The sequence below is a fragment of the Herpailurus yagouaroundi genome, unplaced genomic scaffold (assembly GCF_014898765.1).
Source record: "Herpailurus yagouaroundi ecotype Mexico unplaced genomic scaffold, PumYag 196, whole genome shotgun sequence".
In the NCBI taxonomy this organism is placed as follows: Eukaryota; Metazoa; Chordata; class Mammalia; order Carnivora; family Felidae; genus Herpailurus; species Herpailurus yagouaroundi.
Genome location: NW_024412427.1, coordinates 9,246,953 through 9,264,546, shown reverse-complemented (window position 1 = coordinate 9,264,546; position 17,594 = coordinate 9,246,953). Strand labels below are relative to the sequence as shown.

The 17,594-nt window shown below is 42.0% G+C and overlaps 1 protein-coding gene, 1 long non-coding RNA gene and 1 pseudogene across 3 annotated transcripts; 2 read left to right on the top strand and 1 right to left on the bottom strand.

Moving 5' to 3' along the window:
* Window positions 1–1,468: 1,468 nt before the first annotated feature.
* DSN1 (DSN1 component of MIS12 kinetochore complex) lies at window positions 1,469–15,423 on the bottom strand. Of its 2 annotated transcripts, XM_040447121.1 has the most exons (11): window positions 15,003–15,423; window positions 13,564–13,613; window positions 13,013–13,339; window positions 10,891–10,964; window positions 9,948–10,020; window positions 7,773–7,860; window positions 6,055–6,114; window positions 5,584–5,658; window positions 4,280–4,427; window positions 2,838–2,925; window positions 1,469–2,261 (listed from the first exon to the last, which is right to left on the bottom strand). In XM_040447121.1, the coding sequence occupies exons 2-11, from the start codon at window positions 13,595–13,597 to the stop codon at window positions 2,179–2,181; spliced, it is 1,050 nt and encodes a 349-aa protein (XP_040303055.1). In that variant the 5' UTR covers window positions 13,598–13,613; window positions 15,003–15,423; the 3' UTR covers window positions 1,469–2,178. The 2 variants fall into 2 exon arrangements, with proteins under 2 accessions (XP_040303055.1, XP_040303056.1); XM_040447122.1 differs by lacking the exon at window positions 13,013–13,339.
* Window positions 8,597–8,773, top strand: LOC121012237 (40S ribosomal protein S27-like; annotated as a pseudogene).
* Window positions 15,423–17,562, top strand: LOC121012238 (uncharacterized). The gene is made up of 2 exons (XR_005782028.1): window positions 15,423–15,593; window positions 17,250–17,562. It is a non-coding gene; the product is annotated as an uncharacterized LOC121012238 (long non-coding RNA).
* The last annotated feature ends 32 nt before the right edge of the window (window positions 17,563–17,594 follow it).

Below are 17,594 nucleotides of genomic sequence, written 5' to 3'. Positions count from 1 at the left end.
ATATACACACACACACATCTTCTTTATCCATTCATTCATTGATGGACATTTGAGCTCTTTCCATATTTTGGCTATTGTTGACAGTGCTGCTATAAACATTGGGGTGCATGTGCCCCTTCAAAACAGCGTATCTGTATCCCTTGGATAAATACCTAGTAGTGAAATTGCTGGGTCATAGGGTAGTTCTATTTTTAATTTGTTGAGGAATCTCCATACTGTTTTCCAGAGTGGCTGCACCAGTTTGCATTCCCACCAGCAGTGCAAAAAAGATCCTTTCTCCACATCCTCGCCAACATCTGTCGCTGCCTGAGTTATTAATGTTAGCCATTCTGACAGGTGTGAGGTGGTATCTCATTGTGGTTTTGATTTATGTTTCCCTGATGATGTTGAGCATTTTTTCATGTGTTGGTTGGCCATCTGGATGTCTTGAGAAGTGTCTATTCGTGTCTTTTGCCCATTTCTTCACTGGATTGTTTTTTGGGTGCTGAGTTTGTTACGTACTTTATAGATTTTGGATACTAACCCTTTATCTAATATGTCATTTGCAAATATCTTCTCCCACTCCATCAGTTGCCTTTTAGTTTTGCTCATTGTTTCCTTCACAGTGCAGAAGCTTTTTATTTTGATGAGGTGCCAATAATTCATTTTTGCTTTGGTTTCCCTTGACTCCAGAGATGTGTTGAGTACGAAGTTGCTGCAGCCAACGTCAAAGAGGTTTTTGCCTGCTTTCTCCTCTAGGATTTCGATGGCTTTCTGTCTTAACATTTAGGTCCTTCATCCATTTTTTTACTTTTGTGTATGCTGTAAGAAAGAGGTCTAGGTTCATTTTTCTGCATGTCGCTGTCCAGTTTTCCCAGTACCATTTACTGAAGAGACTGTCTTTATTCCATTGGGTAGTCTTTCCTGCTTTGTCAAAGATTAGTTGGCCATATGTTTCTGGGACCATTTCTGGGTTCTCTATTCTGTTCCATTGCTCTGTCTGTTTTTGTGCCATTTTTTAAAAATGTTTATTAATTTTTGCAAGAGAGCATGAGTGGGGAGGGGCAGAGAGAGAGGGAGACACAGAATCCAAAGCAGGCTCCAGGCTCTGAGCTGTCAGCACAGAGCCCAACACAAGGCCTGAACTCACGAACCACGAGATGATAACCTGAGCTGAAGTCTGACACTTAACCGACTGAGCCACCCAGGGTCCCCTTAAGAAAGGTTTTTAGGGGCGCCTGGGTGGCGCAGTCGGTTAAGCGTCTGACTTCAGCCAGGTCACGATCTCACAGTCCGTGAGTTCGAGCCCCGCATCAGGCTCTGGGCTGATGGCTCAGAGCCTGGAGCCTGTTTCACATTCTGTGTCTCCCTCTCTCTCTGCCCCTCCCCCGTTCATGCTCTGTCTCTCTCTGTCCCAAAAATAAATAAACGTTGAAAAAAAAAAAAAAATTAAAAAAAAAAAAAAAAAGGTTTTTATACACCCAAAATATACACAAAGACAAAAGAAAGCTTTTAATAATGTGCAATTTTATAATGCAAATTATTAAAAATAGAGAACAATGAAAAATAGTACTTAGCCTCTTTGTGCTATGAATCCAGGATTTAGGATATCAATTCAATATTAAAAGCTAAAGCACACTGTAGATAACAGGACAGAGAATAAGTGGCATTTCCTTCAATTTGGACATCGTGTGAAGTGATACACGTAGCCATGTGATGCAAACAATGTTCAAAACTTCACTACCTGAAATCACCTTCAGGGCCATACCAGAAAATCAGTCCCATTCCTTTCCTACCAGAATCCAACTTGACCCCTAAAATGTGTCCCTGGATTTGGTCCTGAATGACTCTGGATTGTTTCAAAACCTAAAAAACACCTTCACAAAATGAAGATTACTGACCACGAAGGATATTTAAAAGAATGGACTACTAGTTCTCAAGGTCATTTCACAATAGAAGTTGCAAGCATTTTGCACATTCTTGGAAAAAGTATCTATGCTACTCTTTTAGATGCATAAGTTCTGTCACTTTTAGAAAAAAACTGAAGTACTCTACATTCAGCCAGTTATCCTCAAAGGCAACAGGGCAGCTATCACCAGCTCAGACCACCATGCAATCACCATGTGCTGGGGCATTCTTCCATTTCTCTCCTCTGGAGCACCTTATGGCAGGAAAGCTGCATGAAGTCACTGACAAGATCTAGAGCAATGGTGGGTTCCGCAGTTGAAGCTTGAGCAGTTTTCGAGCTGGTGACGGATCTAACTGCTGTGTGCTTCTCTTCCCTGCAGAGGAAAGACAAAAGTAAATTTCAACTGAATTCAAATAACATTATTGAAAACTTGGTGTATGGACACTATGCCAGACACTGAAGGGCATTACAATGACAAATGAGAGAATCTCTGTCCTCAAGGAGACAGCAGTCTGGTAGGAAAGCCAGCTGCAACTACAACCATAATACAACATAGTAAGAAAATTAAAGTATATATAGCAAACAATTTTGGGCTGGAGGAGGCCAGGAAAAGCAACAGGGAAGTAATGTCAGTGTCATTTAGTGGATTCTTGGAAGAATGAAGAGGAAAAAGGGCAAATAGATATTAAAAATATTGTATTTACTAAAACAACATGAGGGTTTGTGGGGACTTAGTTTTCAGTCTACTGTGCTCCTGTGGAATTTACATCGAGAAATTTCCCATCAACTTTGAGTACCCACAGCACAATAATTATTTTGAGGGGAGAAAAAGAAATCATCTGATATAGGCCTTACTCTGAGACCACATGCTTTGAAGGGCAGTTTGTATGTGAAGGGCTATCATACAGAAAATAGTGCAATCTCTAGTCCCCTCAAGACACACACTCACCAAGCTGTACTGACACCTTCTGGAGACAATGGGTACTTTCATCCATAAAAGCCTGCAGCTGCTTCACTGATCCCTGTAGTTCATCCATCTGCACAGGAAAGACAGATGTGAGCTGTAAGGGTCTGTGGCTTCTGTGATGTTCCTCAAAAATCGCCAGGCAAGCTCCCACTAAGGACCTTTGCCTTTGCTCTTTTTCAACCTGGAATGTTTCTGCCAGACATTTTGTTTGCTCCTCCTGATCCACACTCTGCACTTCTCCATGCTGCCCTATGCCCCGGGGCCACTACTATGGATAATCTCAAACAGGATCCCATGTCCTCTGACATCTGGGTCAGTTTAGCCAAGAGGATGCCCATGTGTAAGGGAGACGAATGAAGTCAGGATATTTTTACTCAGGCTCCTGGAAGGGTCATCTTGAGTTAGTTTTGTCTCTTAGCTGCAGGTCATGGCTCTCTTTTCCCTCCCTCTGCCCTTCAGTCCTAGGGATAGTAAGAGCTCAGCTGCCTCTGAGCCCCAGGTTATTTCAACTAACCCTTTTGGTTTCCTCAATACCCACACTTTATACATCACTTTTTCAATTACCCTTCATCAAGTGTCATCTGCTTCCTGTTGATACTTGGAGTGATACAATACTATTCTCCCAAATGTCCTCATGGCTCACTTCCTCCTTTCTTTCAAGTCTCTGTTAAAATGGCACCTTAGAAGGACCAGGGGCACCTAAGTGGCTCAGTCGATTGAGTGTCTGGCTCTTGATTTCGGCTCAGATCATGATCTTATAGTTCATAGGATCAAGCCACGTGTCAGGCTCTGCACAGACAGCATGGAGCCTGCTTGGGGTCTTCTCTCTCCACCCCTTCCCCAACTTGTGAACGTGCTCTCTCTCCTCAAAATAAACATTTTTAAAAAAATGGTACCTTAGGGGAATAATCAACAACTGCTCTATACAGCAACCTGCTGCCCTTCCTGTATATTCTCCCCTACTCTGTTTTATTGGCTCTTAACACCAGAAATAAATAAATAAATAAATAAATAAATAAATAGATAGATAGATAAATAAATATTGATTGATTGATTGTCTCTCCATGTTTCCCCAAGGTAGAGCTGAATACACTTTTTTTTTTTTTTTAATTTTTTTGTTCAACGTTTTTTATTTATTTTTGGGACAGAGAGAGACAGAGCATGAACGGGGGAGGGGCAGAGAGAGAGGGAGACAGAATCGGAAACAGGCTCCAGGCTCCGAGCCATCAGCCCAGAGCCTGACGCGGGGCTCGAACTAACGGACCGCGAGATCGTGACCTGGCTGAAGTCGGACGCTTAACCGACTGCGCCACCCAGGCGCCCCGAGCTGAATATACTTATTACACATATTCTCCAGGTCTCGTAATTTCCAAGGATGACAAGATAGGTAAACCAAATAACCAAATAAACATGAGCCAACTAACCATCAACTCCATATAATCAAAGATTTTGCTCTGGTTCTGCAATATCTTCTGGTAGTCAGGCTTTGTGTGAAGGACTTCACTCTGGGAAGACCCAAGATATGTTGCAGGTTCCACTTCAACTTCGGTAACTTTGGTTTCAACTGATTCTCTGAAAATAAAATAGAACAAAAGAGCTTTCAAGGAATTTTATAATCATTTTCTGGGGGAAGATAATATAAAACGACTTGGGGAAAAAACAATGACCTGGGGATTTCTTTCTGGAAATCAAGGTCTCTAATCTTTTTCCAAAAAAATGCTGGGTCACTTCAATTATCTACAATAACTGAATATGATGGAGAGTGCATGAAAATTGATCACTCCCACAATTTCCTGACTGCTAGACCCTGCCATTTCACCTCAATTAACACTTACAATAACCCAATGAGGTAGACACTACTACCACCCCCATTTTCAAGTGAGGAACTTCAGGTTTAGAGATTAAGTCGCTTGCCCACAATCACAGAATGAAGAAACAAGTATTTGAACAGAGACAGTCGGCTTCCAGAAGCATTCCTCTTAACTAACAAGCTAGGCCACAACAAAAGTTTTTATTCTGAAACTGCCATCTTATATATTACCTATCTTCATAAACAGCACATGTAAGGAATGAATAAAGTAACAATCAATGCCTAGACTGGAGAAGTTTTTCAAACCATGTTTCTCAAAGCACCTCTCTAAGAAGACACTTCCACAGTTACATTTTATATTTGGGCCCAGCTGAGTTTCTTTTGGGAAAAAAAAGCTTAAAATCACTGGCTTAAATGACCAACTAAATCAAGTCTAGCACTTTCCCACTTTCTTATGCCTTTAAGAGACCCAGACAAAGTTCCTCTCTCTTCTGTACACCCTCTTTCATCACCCCTTCCATGTCGTTGCATCTCCATGAAGGACCTGGAGAGCAGTCTCTCCCATACCTGCAGCTCAAAGGCCATGTGCAAACTGAAGTCCCCTGTTTTTGGCCCAACCCCAGGTGCCCTGGTAGAAGGCAGAGATGTGCCTGTCTCCCCCCAGGATGTGTAATAGCAGCCACGGGCACAGAAGCAGTTCTGTTCTTTGACCGAAAATAGGGATATTCACTCTTCCTCCCCATCCCTCAATTCTCCATTTATAATCCTAGAGTGCTAATAACACATTTTATAGAGCTTTGATGAATTGACTGGCTTGTGAGAAAGGATTCATCGTTCAATCTGTGCTAACAGAACTGAAATCAATTCAAATTCCACAAGGTAAAAAGATGACTTCCTATTTCCAGTCACAGATCTAACCTGGAAATGATGTCTTCGGCCTCCTTCTGGTATTGTTGCAAGAGCTGATCCCAAGACTGACGTTCTAAAGAAAATCTACAGGATCAGGAAAAAAAACATTCAGTTAATTTTCGATTACATTCTGAATCATTCAAGGCCACAGTAAGTACATTAGGTGTCTGCTCTGGTTCTAAAATGTGAAAAAAAAGGTCATTAAAGGATTAGAAAGCCTGAGTGATTCAGAGGATATTATTTAATCAAATCAAACCTGAGTTCTTAAAGTCAAATTAACACTTTTATTTCGTAGACTCCATTCTATGAAACTGGCCAAGAGTACAGCCCACAAGATCCCAATATGCAGCTTTCTAAATTCTAGTGTTTACACACCAGTATTGACACTCTAAATGGGGTATTTACTATTCATTTCTCCCAGAACTAGTTATTTTCCCTAGATGAATTTAGATAGTCCAATAAAGGATCATTTTCACTTACTTTGTTATGTATTCCTTCATCTCAGCCACTGATGTTTCCAGAGACAAATCTGATGCTTTTCTGGAATACAGATAGGATTATAAGATCAACATAAATCTTTCAAGAGCACTTGCTTTTAATAGGATGTCTTACATAATTTTAATGGCAATAAAAGATGTTCAGAATTTATCTTTCAACAAGTATTTATTCTTGGGCTCTCACTTTTGTAGTAGATAAGTTTCCTCAGTGGTTGCTTTATTTTCTGTTTCTCTCATCAATTCCAATTGACCCATAGCCAGATTAACCTTCACTAAAATATTCCTTTTTTTTTCCTTGTCTAAAACTGTGACCCTCTACTGCATTCCTAATAAAAGTCAAAATTCCTTAACCTGGCACTTAAGGCTATGTTCTGGCTCCGATTAGCTTGTTAGCTTTGATTCTAACTATTGCCTTTCACCTATTCTGCCCATATAATCTCACTCGGCCTCACCCTCAAATATCTGGAGTTTTCCATCTCCAAACTTTTGTTCACATCACTTTTAAATTTTTTTTAATGTTTATTTCTGAGAGACAGACAGAGAGACAAAGGAGATACAGAATCTGAAGCAGGTTTGAGGCTTCAAGCTGTCAGCACAGAGCCTGACATAGGGCTCAAACTCACGAACCGTGAGGTCATGACCTGAGCCGAAGTAGCACACTTAACAGACTGATCCACCCAGGTGCCCCTTTGCATATTATTTTTCAGTCTATTCTTTTTACGTCATCTTTTAAGGCCCAACAATACTTTTGTATATGACCTTCTTGTCTTCACACTTAAAATTAAGCTGTCGGTGGACAGAGATTATATTTTACTCATACCAATGGCTTAGCTCAGTTGGATGATTAATCCTGATGGAAAGCAGGCACTGAAAATGCCAAAATCCTCCAGATGTACTTGGTACTCTACCTGGCAAGACAAATTAGTTGTGCCACCTTTCATGTTTCTCTACCAAAGTCTGTGACACACAGCTTCTATCACTTCTGGCCTGGATGCAGCAGCCAGTGGCTTAAATACACCGCATTTTTAGGGATACTATGTCAAGCCAACAGATTTTTCATTTCCTGAATAGTAATGTTAATTCTAAGGGTCTGTGTGTGAGAAAGTAGATCTTTGTGAAGTCAAAATTAAAAAGTTTCTGATGTAGGCCCAAGTGACAGGATTTGCTGCAGGACAGGAGGTAGAGAGTTGAACCTTGCCCCTACAGAGGAACTACCAGTTTGGGGCTGGAATTTTAAAAATTCTCCTAACAGTCTTGCTTGCCAACAGCTAAAGAACATAGTTTACCACCAACTTGCATAGCTAGCAAAGATCTGAACAATGTTTTCCCCCTCATCGTTCCATGGCTGGTTCCTTCTCACTACCCAGATCTTATAGATCTCAGTCCAAAGGTCAATTCATTACAGGTCTTCTCTAAACACTAGCTAAAGTTGCCCACCCCCTCAAACCACTATCATAGTTACTGACTTCTTAGATTATCACTACCTGAAATCTTTATTTTCTATGTATTCATCTGATTGTCTCTATTAAAATCCGTAAGAAGAGAGAACTTGCTTGACTTACGTATCACTTTATCTCCAGCATCTAGAAGAGCCTGGTGTATATAAGATGCTGGATAAATGTTTGAGTGAATGAACAAACTAATTATAATGGAAAGTCTTCATTTAATTATCATTTAGGACAGAAGGGGAACTGCACACACCCTTTTGAATCTTCAAAACATTTCTGTAAAGTTCCATTACTTTCCAGGTTCTCTGCAAAATGTTTCAATTCCTCAGAAAGGGAAGATGCTAGAACAGAAATAAAGTACATGTTGTAAAATGAAAAGAATATGAATTTTCACAGCAAGCTGCTGACAATGACATAACATACTTAAGGTGGTCTTAGCTCTAGGATCCCCTATTACATTCTGGCCTTCTCACCCATTCAAAGTAGTAGTATAAATGTGCAGAAAGATTTTATCTTTTTTCTTTGGGCCAGTATAGATAAAATGGAAGACAATTCCTCTTTATGACATGTATGATAGTTTTTCTTTTAATACTTGACTGGTGAAAAAGCATTTAAAAGGTATACATGCACTGACATTACATTCTATCCAAGATTTCAAAAGCCTGCACTGAAAAGAAGAACATATTACAGAAGTCAGGCAACAGGCAAGAGCTTAATGAAAAATGTTGAAGGAGAATAAAGAATTACGGGCATAAGGGAAAGACTTGTCTCTGCTTAGCTTTGGAAGCCTTGGAAGCTCATATATTTCTAGGTCTTTTAAGTAGGTAACACTGAATTTTTCTGACCGTGGATAATTCTATAAAGTTAAAAATGGATTCCTGAGAGAGAATATTTGTAACGTATATCACACATTAACAGCTAATTTCCTTAATGTATATAGTTCCTACAAATCACTATAAAAAAGCCAACATCCCAATTTTCAAAAATGAACAAAGGAGCCTTTCTGGCAGTGATGACCTTCCCATGAGAACATCCTGTCATGAAGGGCCTCCCAGAAGAGGAAGCACAAGAAGCACCTGGTGCAGAACCCCAACTCCTACTTCATGGACGTGAAGTGCCCATGATGCTACAAAATCACCACCGTCTTTAGCCATGCACAAACATGAGTTTTTGTGTGCTCCACTGTCCTTTGCCAGCCTACAGGAGGAAGCGAGGCTTACAGAAGGATGCTCCTTCACACAGAAGCAGCACTAAAAGCAACCTGAATCAAGATGAGTGGGAAATGATCCCAATCAATACATTTTGGATTAAAAAAAAAAAAAAACAAAGGATAAAAACAATACACTGAAAATGAAGTATAAATGGCTCTAAAAAAAATGAAAAAATGCTTATCTTCTTTGAAAGAGAAAGGACCACAGATTAAGACTAGACAATACTTTGTATCACCTACCAAATAGTAAAAAATCTGAATTGTTTAATAAAACTATTGTGAGGATATGGGGCGCCTGGGTGGCTCAGTCAGTTGAGTGTCCGACTTCAGCTCAGGTCATGATCTTGCAGTTTGTGGGTTCAAGCCCTGCATCAGGCTCTGTGCTCAGAGCCTGGAGCCTGCTTTAGATTCTGTGTCTCCCTCTCTCACTGCCCCTCCCCTGCTCATGCTCTCTCAAAAATGAACATTAAAAAAAATTAAAAAACAAACAAACAAAACTATTGTGAGTATGAAAAAATAGGTACTTGCATATATTACTGGTAGGAGAATTGGTAAAACATTTCTAGAAGGCAGTCTGGTATTCCTAACATTTCATTTGACCTATGTAATTCCAATTCTAGAAATTTATCTTATTTTTACTTGCATATGTACCTGAAGGCTTGTGTAAGAAGATGTTCATTAACCCATTCATTGTAATAGCAAAAGACTGGAAACCCTAAAAGCCCATCAATAAAGAACTGGCTAAATCATATATGGTACGTTTATAAAATGAAATATTGTATGGCTACTAAACTGTCAAAACAGTTCTATGTGTGCGATACCGAATGATGTGCAAGACAAACTGTTAGGTTAAAAAAAAAAAGACAAGGTAAAGAAGAGTACAGAGAGCATTATTCACTTGATATTAATGTAAAAATGTTGGAAATCCAGCAAGATCTCTGCGATGATACATAAGAAGCTGGTGGTTATAGTGGCCTCTGTACAGAGGAGGTGGCCTGGTTTGGGCGGGAGGCAAGCTTATTTTTCACTTTTATACCTTCTGAATGTCATAATTATATACTCTTATTTTTTAAACACAATTCTAAAATATAAAGGGAGGGCTGGTTTTGTGAGCCAGCAGCTCCTATAAATGGGGATCCTGAAAGTGGGGCTTCGACTGACCTTAACAGGAGGTAAAGCCCAAGGCCAAAGCTTGCTCATTTATTCTTAGCAACTTACCTTTGGCTCTAAAACTTTCAAGACTGAAGCCCTCAGTGTCCTTTAGGAAAGGTTCAAGTTTCTGAACTGAGAACTAAATAAAGAAAAGCATTTTCAAAAAAAAAAAAGCATTTTCAGTACAACAACAAAGATTTTTCAGACCAGTCCTGAGTTCATGTAATTTCATGTTTAATCAATGTGAAAGTAAACATGATTTAGTTTTTATACCTAACATTTTTCATACAAATAAGTAGATCAGGAAAAATCTCTTTGTTGTTCAGACTATACATTATGATTTTCAGTTCAGAGAAACATGGCCATTTAATTAACACAAATGATGCTCTTATCTAAACTGATGTAATTACCAGTTAGCCATATAATTCCCACTCACTATGTAGTCAGACCTCAAATGTCTGCTTTAACTTACTGACCTCCACGCACTTTAAATTCCCATCATTTGCTGTCAATGGACAAAATATACTAGATTGAAGAAATCTGACTATTAGCTGCTCAGTTAGCAGCAACAGCACCAGTGGGACTGGTAGAGAGCCTAGTCCAGAGAGAAATCAGCTGCTGCTTTGATTAAATCTGGCTTTTAAATTAATACAACTAGAGAGAAACGTCTTTTAATCTTTATTTTGAGAGAGAGAAAGAGCGTGTGCGTGCACAACAGCCAAGGGGAAGGACAGAGAGTGGGGGAGACACGGAATCGGAAGCAGGCTCCAGTCTCTGAGCTGTCAGCACAGAGCCCGATGTAGGGCTTGAAGCCACAAACTGAACTGCGAGACCATGATCTGGGTCAAAGTCTGACACTTAACCAACTGAGACACCCAGGTGCCCCGAAACACCTTTTAATCTTAATTGATGGCATCACACACACAGTATTGATCTCTCTTTGGGGCCATCACAGCAACAGTTGAAAAAAAAAAAAAAAGAAAGTATTTCCCAGTCCTAAGAATCTCACCTGGAAACTGGAAAGCAGGAGAGCGCCAAGCCGTTTGCTTTCTGCTAAGTTGGCACTGATAGATCTGCTGAGCTCTAACATAAAAATCACACTTTAAGGAGCTGGATACTAACACAGTTAGCAAAGTTAAAAAAAACAAAAAACCAAAAAACCCAAAAAACCACTTTCCTCCTTCTTGATGCAGTTCAACTCCAGGCATTCTAACTTTAACTTCAAAAAGTTATTAAGAACTTTTTACAGATTACATTAAAATCTTGTCTGTTAAACAACATAGATGAAAAATAACTTAAAAAATAACTTAATTTTTTTGATGTTTTATAGTCATCACTTAAAGAAAGTAAATGAGAACATCTGAGCATTTTTATGACAGATACAGTGTGCCTTTTTTTTTTTAAGTAGGCCCCATGCCTAATGTGCGGCCTGAGTTCAGGACGTGGAGATCCTGAGATCAAGAGTCGCATCTTCTACAACTGAGCCAGCCAGGCACCCCTGCAATGTGCTTTAAATACGGTCTTGTAAATTATGAGTTCCATTTTACAGAAGGGAACACTGAAGCTCAGAGGGCAGATTACTTGTTTGAGGCCAGAGATTGGTGAAGCCAGAATTCAATCCCAAGTCTGTCACCAAAAAAGTGTAGTTTCCCACTAATAGCCATGCTGCCTCTCTATATTGACCTAATAATAACATTAATAATTTGCTGAACACTTATTATATAAAAGGCACTTCATTAAATGCTATGCACACTTCATTAAAACTGAAGGCAAGTATCTTATCAATTCCATTTTATAAAAGACACTGAGGCACAAAGGCCGGGTGATGGGTAACTTGCCCAAGGTCACATGGTGAGTCAGCCTGAATTAGATCGGCATTTTACATTAATTACACCACTAAATCCTCAAACAACTACAAGATATAGACACTTTTTTTTTAATTATGTCCAAAAACATCAATTATTATACAGCAAAGGAAGTGTGCTCTGAGTATTTGAGATAAGTGTACTTTTGTCCTCCAGCTACAGCTGGCTTCAAGTGTTTTTATTTCTTGTCTCCTGATTATTTCTCATTGCTGTAAGTGGAAAAAACAGGATACCTTCTGCCTATAACCAGAGAAACCTGGCAAGTGGGCAGGAATAACCAATCTTTTACATCATGGATTTTCTGTTATACATGGTCCACATGCTCTGGAACAGAGACGGAGGTAGGGGTGACCTTAGTTAAGGAACTGCTGCTGTTGTCTTGGCACACCTGTGGGGTCAAGTGCATGAACACAAGTATGGCGGCAATTTTCTGATAAGCTAAATGGCTATTTTTACCCAGATTTCCTTCTAGACATCAGGTCATCTGGAAGTGAACTAATATCTTTAAAATAATCACAATAGCTTAACATTTGAGCTATTTACTTACTATATGGCCAAGTACTGTGTCATATGTATCAATTCATTTAATTCTCACACAACCGTGTAAAATAGATATTATTTCATCCCATTTGCTGATTGGGACCATAAGGGAAAGGAGATTAAGTAATCTACTCAAGGTTACACAACTAGTAAATTCTTTGAAATGTGCTGGACTTTCCACATTAAATATTGTATTTCAATGCTTACTGAGATACAATTATTATTGTAAACTCACACAAATCACATTTAAATATGGCATATCTAAAAACTTAGTTTTCACCAAGATATTTTACATGCATCTTCCCTCTGAAAGATTTTCAGTTATAAAGCTTAAAATCTGGTAGCAACCCACTCACCTTCTGTTTCACTTTAGGAAATGAGACAGAAAGCCATACAAAGAAATCTTTAATGCCTCTCCTCCTAGCAGAGGTGAGTGTTGAACAACTGTAAATTAGAATTTCTGTTCATGGTAGAGATTACAATGGACAGCTACTAATATAAATAGCAGTCATACTGAACACTTACTGGGTGTTTGACATTAGTGCTTATGATCTTAGAATATCCCCCATATAGAAGAGGAAACCGGTTGAGAGAGGTGACATGATTTGCTCAGTCACGTAACTAGTAAGTAGCAAAGTCAGGTAATCCCACTACATTCTTTCTGCCATAACTCACTGCCTCTTATCTGAGCTGGAACTCCACTGCCTTAGGTACATAGCATCCCACCTGTGATGCCCTGATGAAAGGGAGGCAGTGACTTCCGCCGGTTCATTTCCTTCATACTTGCTCGCCTCCAAGATTGACTCTTATCTTGATGATCGGGAGATTGTTCTTGGGGGGACAAATGAAGGCACCTGGGCTGAAGTCCTTCCTGGTGGCTGAGATCACAACTTCCTCCCACTTTAGGGCTAGAGCCAAGGTAAATTCTTTCCTTTGAAACGCCTTGAGTTATCTCCAGGGAGACAGGTGATTTATTACACACTTCCACAGGGATGGTATCCGATTCCAGTTGATGATCATGAGTCTTAGATGTCACCGGTTCTTCTTCTAGCACTTGTTATGAAAAAGTCAAAATACAAAATCAAACCCACCACAACTATGCATCTGAGCAAAAAGGTGGACAAAGAAAATGTATGCCCCAGATCATAGAAACAGTGAAGAAGCATCTCTGCAAACATGTAAATATGATTCTAGATGCACCAGGGAGCCAGAGAAATGTTTATCTATAGCTTAGAAACCTGAACCCAAAGCAAGAGCAATTTTACTACAATACTCACCTTCCATGGTCTCTGATCTAAATACTGAGGTCATTTCTGGATGAAGCACCCTGAAAATAGGAAAACAAAGCGATCTGTTCTCCACATTTCAGCCCCAGTCTCAATGAGGCTTTAGTACCCCAGAAGAGACCTTGTATTGTTCAGCCTTTCTGAACTGCTTGCTCATCTCTGCCCCATGAAATTCTACCTACATGACAAGGCCCAGTTTCACCTCCTCCACCTCCTCCAGAGACTACCAGCGGGTTCATCACCTCCTGTACTGACTTTCTACAGAATTCATCGTTATAAATACTTATGTCTCCCTTAACACATACCCTCCTTTATTACCAATTATTTTTTAAATAGTCCCTAATATTCTAGATGGCATTATGATCTGCATGGTCTTCCAAACTAGAAAAATCACATCACCCTTTACTTCTTATATTTAATCTCCAGATGCAAAGTCCTGTCCGTCCTACCTCCAACAGTCTCTGGAAAGCTTTTCTCCACTGCCAGTTCCACTCTCAGAACTTCCACCATCTCCCTTTCCCTCCCCAGAATAATCTTACAGCCTCACCACTAGTCCTCAAACATCTAGCACTGCTCCTCTCCAATCCATTCTTTGGACAGCAGCAGAGTCTTCCAGCATCTTCAATACCTTTCATAAACTAGCCCTAACTTACCCATCCTGCTCCCTCCTGCCACTCCCAGCCCCTGCACCACTTTTGAATCTTTACACACACTGCCTGTAAAACTTACTCAACCTTTCTAATCTAGCTCAAATGTGAAACTTTCCAACCACTTCTCTTTGGCAAAGTTGGTTGCTCCACCCCCTAGTTTTCGTCCCCAGCCAGGATGTATCTGTATTCCCAGCGGCTGTCACAGACAACTAACTGGAAGGCAAGGAAGGACATGGCTGAGGCATCTCTGCATCTTCCGCGATTACCCCTCCATTCCAGCAGAAATCTGTATGGGGGGAGGGGAAGACTCTAAATAAAGAGAAATATAGAGAGAGAAACAGCTGGGAAAGGTAACAGAACGTGTGAGTAAGTCAAGGATCTACATCCCCACAGTTAGGGCTGTATCACAGATTCAAGCCTGGATAATAACAACAACAAATGTCATTTGTTAAGCTGCTTGTTAAGCGCTAATTATATGCCACGATCTGCGTATGTTCAAAAGCGTTTTATTTGCATCATTAGCTCATTATACCGATTAATTCTTTCCACAGCTCGGTAAATGCTGTCATTAATTCCTCCCTGCAGATAAGGGAGGTGGGGTTTAGAAGGGCAAAAGCCTCGCCCACTGGAGACAGCCATGGGGGGATGGGCGGGGGTGGAATTCGAACCCAGGCCTGTGACCCACCCTGAGCCCTCAAACACCTTTCTGCAGTCTAGACACCTGGCTCTGAAAATAGGCCCCGAGCGAGAGGCGCGGCCGACCCTTCGGAATCCTCTTACCAGGAGGAGGCCGCAGTGCCCCAGGTCCCCAGAGTCTGGGGGCGGCGACCGGTCTGGGCTGGGCGGAGACGTCCGACGCCAAGGAAGCTGGTGAGGGTGTGAGCCGGCGGGTCTGGTGGAAAGGTCTGCGACTTCCTGACCTCGGGAAGACGCCAGTCTAGCCCGCAGCCTCCGCCCCTGAGATACAAGCCCGCAAATCACTCTTCGCCGCCACAGGTAGCCCTTCGAGCCTCTGCGCCACTGCGGCCGTCTACGCAGCAGTCCGCAAGCCGCGCCACCACCCGCGCCTCAGCTTCCGAAAAGTCCCGCCAATCAAGGGCGCATGCGTAGTTGACAGCCTCTCGCGTCCGTGCACGCGTGCGCAGAACGCCTGCCTCCTTGGAAGCGCATGCGTAGACTAGTATTCAAGCCTCGGCCTTCTGACCGCCTCTGTCGAGCCCTTACTGGTCCAAATCGGGCAGCGTAACCCATTTCCCCAGCTACGCCGCGCCCGGGGAGTCCCCATCTACGGACTGGACGCCACTTCATCTTGTCGTTTGTGTCTGACACGCCCAGAGCCCATTGAAGTTGGGGAGGCCGAGGCCCAGAGAGGTACTTGCCAAAGGAATACAGTGGGCCACAGGGCATCTGATGCCCTGCCCCCGTTAGGCCATGGTCCCCGCCCTCTCTTTGCATTGTTAGTTACAAAAACGTGGGCCTGGTCTCTCCCAGGACGAAATGGAGCTCTGTACTCAAGTTTGTTTCATTCTATCCTACTCCTACTCTAGCACTTTTTCTTTCTGTGTTCCCTTCAATACTTGGCAAAGTTCAGGAATTCTCCTTTGTAGCCTTATTGCAGGCCACCCCCTCCCCAAACTGCTTACAGCTCCTCTGCCTACCCCTATTGCTTCTTCCCTCTGCTCCTTTGCTCAAGCCATTCCCTCTGGGTAGCCCATTCCAGCTTTATCTTGCAAAATTCTCCAATTTTAAGCCAAAATTGGGAATTAATCCCTCTCAGATTCTTCTTTGAGACTCCAGGCTGAAAATTATATGCTCCCAGAAGCCCAACCGTGCCTATTCCACTATCCCTTGCTGGCATGGGAGCGAGCCCCCAGAGAGCAGGCTGCTTCTTCAGCACCTAGCATGAGGCCATGGAAATGTCCCCTTGCGTATGCGGTCCTTTCAGATCTGAAACCAAATGTTGAATTATTAGAAGCCCATAAAGTGAAAGACGAATTGGGGAGGAACAGCTGGAATATGACTGTGGTCATCCTTCCATAGCAGCTACAGTCCTTGGAAGAGTTTTCTGATAGGAGGTAGAAATCTCCCTTCCTGTAATTTTCCACCCTGTGGTTCCAACCTGCTGGTTCTAATGGCCATCTGAAAACAGATTTGCTCTTGGTCCCCTCCCTGAATATCACACTCTGGGGGCTCAGTGGTACCCAGTTCCTTCTATGTCTGCCCACCTCTATCAAGTCCTTGTTTGTCAGTGCCCCAAGAACAGAACACTGTTCCCAGCCAGGACTGGTCATCCTGAGGCACAGTGAGAATACTGCTTCACGGATTCCAGACCCAGTACATCCTCTGTGCTTTCTCTGCTTTCAATTCTCCCATGGTTTCCGACTGTCCACACGATGTGTACATTCCTTCCCTCGTAAGGCACTGCATGATCTGACTCTCCTTTTTCATCACTCCTCACTCCAGTGACAATCTTTGGTTCCCCTGTTGTGTTCTGTTCTCTGCTAGGCTTCGGTACATGCAGTGCCTCCCCTGGAGCCACCTCCCATCAGCGTCCTGCCTATAATATACCACTATCCCCTTCATTTACTCACCATCTCAACCTCGGGTGCTAGTTCATATATCCTTTCTGTGAGGCCTTCCAATTCCTCTTGGCTCCCTGAACACCTGGGTTCCCCCTACCATTGACATTTGCTTTCCTGTCTTCCAGGCCCATCCACTGCATTCTCAATGCCTAGCACAGGCCTGGCTGTTGTTAGTCTCTCCCCCGCCTCCCCCCCCCCCCCCACCCCCTGCCTCCTGCCACACCCCTAGAAAAAAATAGAGGGACAGAGATGTAGATTTTTCATATGATAGCCAGTTTCCAAGATGGTCCCCACTGAGCTCTGATTCCTGCTGTTCATGCTCTGTGTGTTCTTCTCCCACACTGAGTAGGGCTGACCTGTATAACCAAGAAGATACTGCAGAAATGACTGTGATTTTCAAAGTTTAGTCAAAAAGCATTGTGACTTCTACCCTGCGTTCTCATAGATTACCTGCTCTAGGGTAAGCCAGCTGCCATGTTGTGAGGATACTCAAGCAGCCCTATGGAAAGGTCTATGTGGGGAAAAACTGAGGCCTCCCGCCAACAATGACTTGCCAGGCACAGAAGTGAGCCACCTTGCAAATGGATCTTCTAGTCCAAGTCAAGCCTCCACATGACTGCAGCCTGATTGACCCTTGACAGCAACCTCTTGAGACGCTGAATCAGAACTACCCAGCTCTCAAATTCCGGATTCACAGCACCTGTGATCCAATAAATGTTTTTGGGCCAATTACACTATGATAGATAACTGACCCATGTCTAATGTGTCCTCTTTATTTTTTCTATGATAA

Coding starts and splice junctions, on each gene's coding strand:
- DSN1 (XM_040447121.1), bottom strand. CDS start 13,597: ATGACCTCAGTATTTAGATCAGAGACCATGGAAG. Junction 10,965..13,012: donor CTTTCATCAGGGCATCACAG/GTGGGATGCTAT, acceptor TTTTTATGTTAG/AGCTCAGCAGATCTATCAGT. Junction 6,115..7,772: donor TGTTTTGAAGATTCAAAAGG/GTGTGTGCAGTT, acceptor TCTGTATTCCAG/AAAAGCATCAGATTTGTCTC.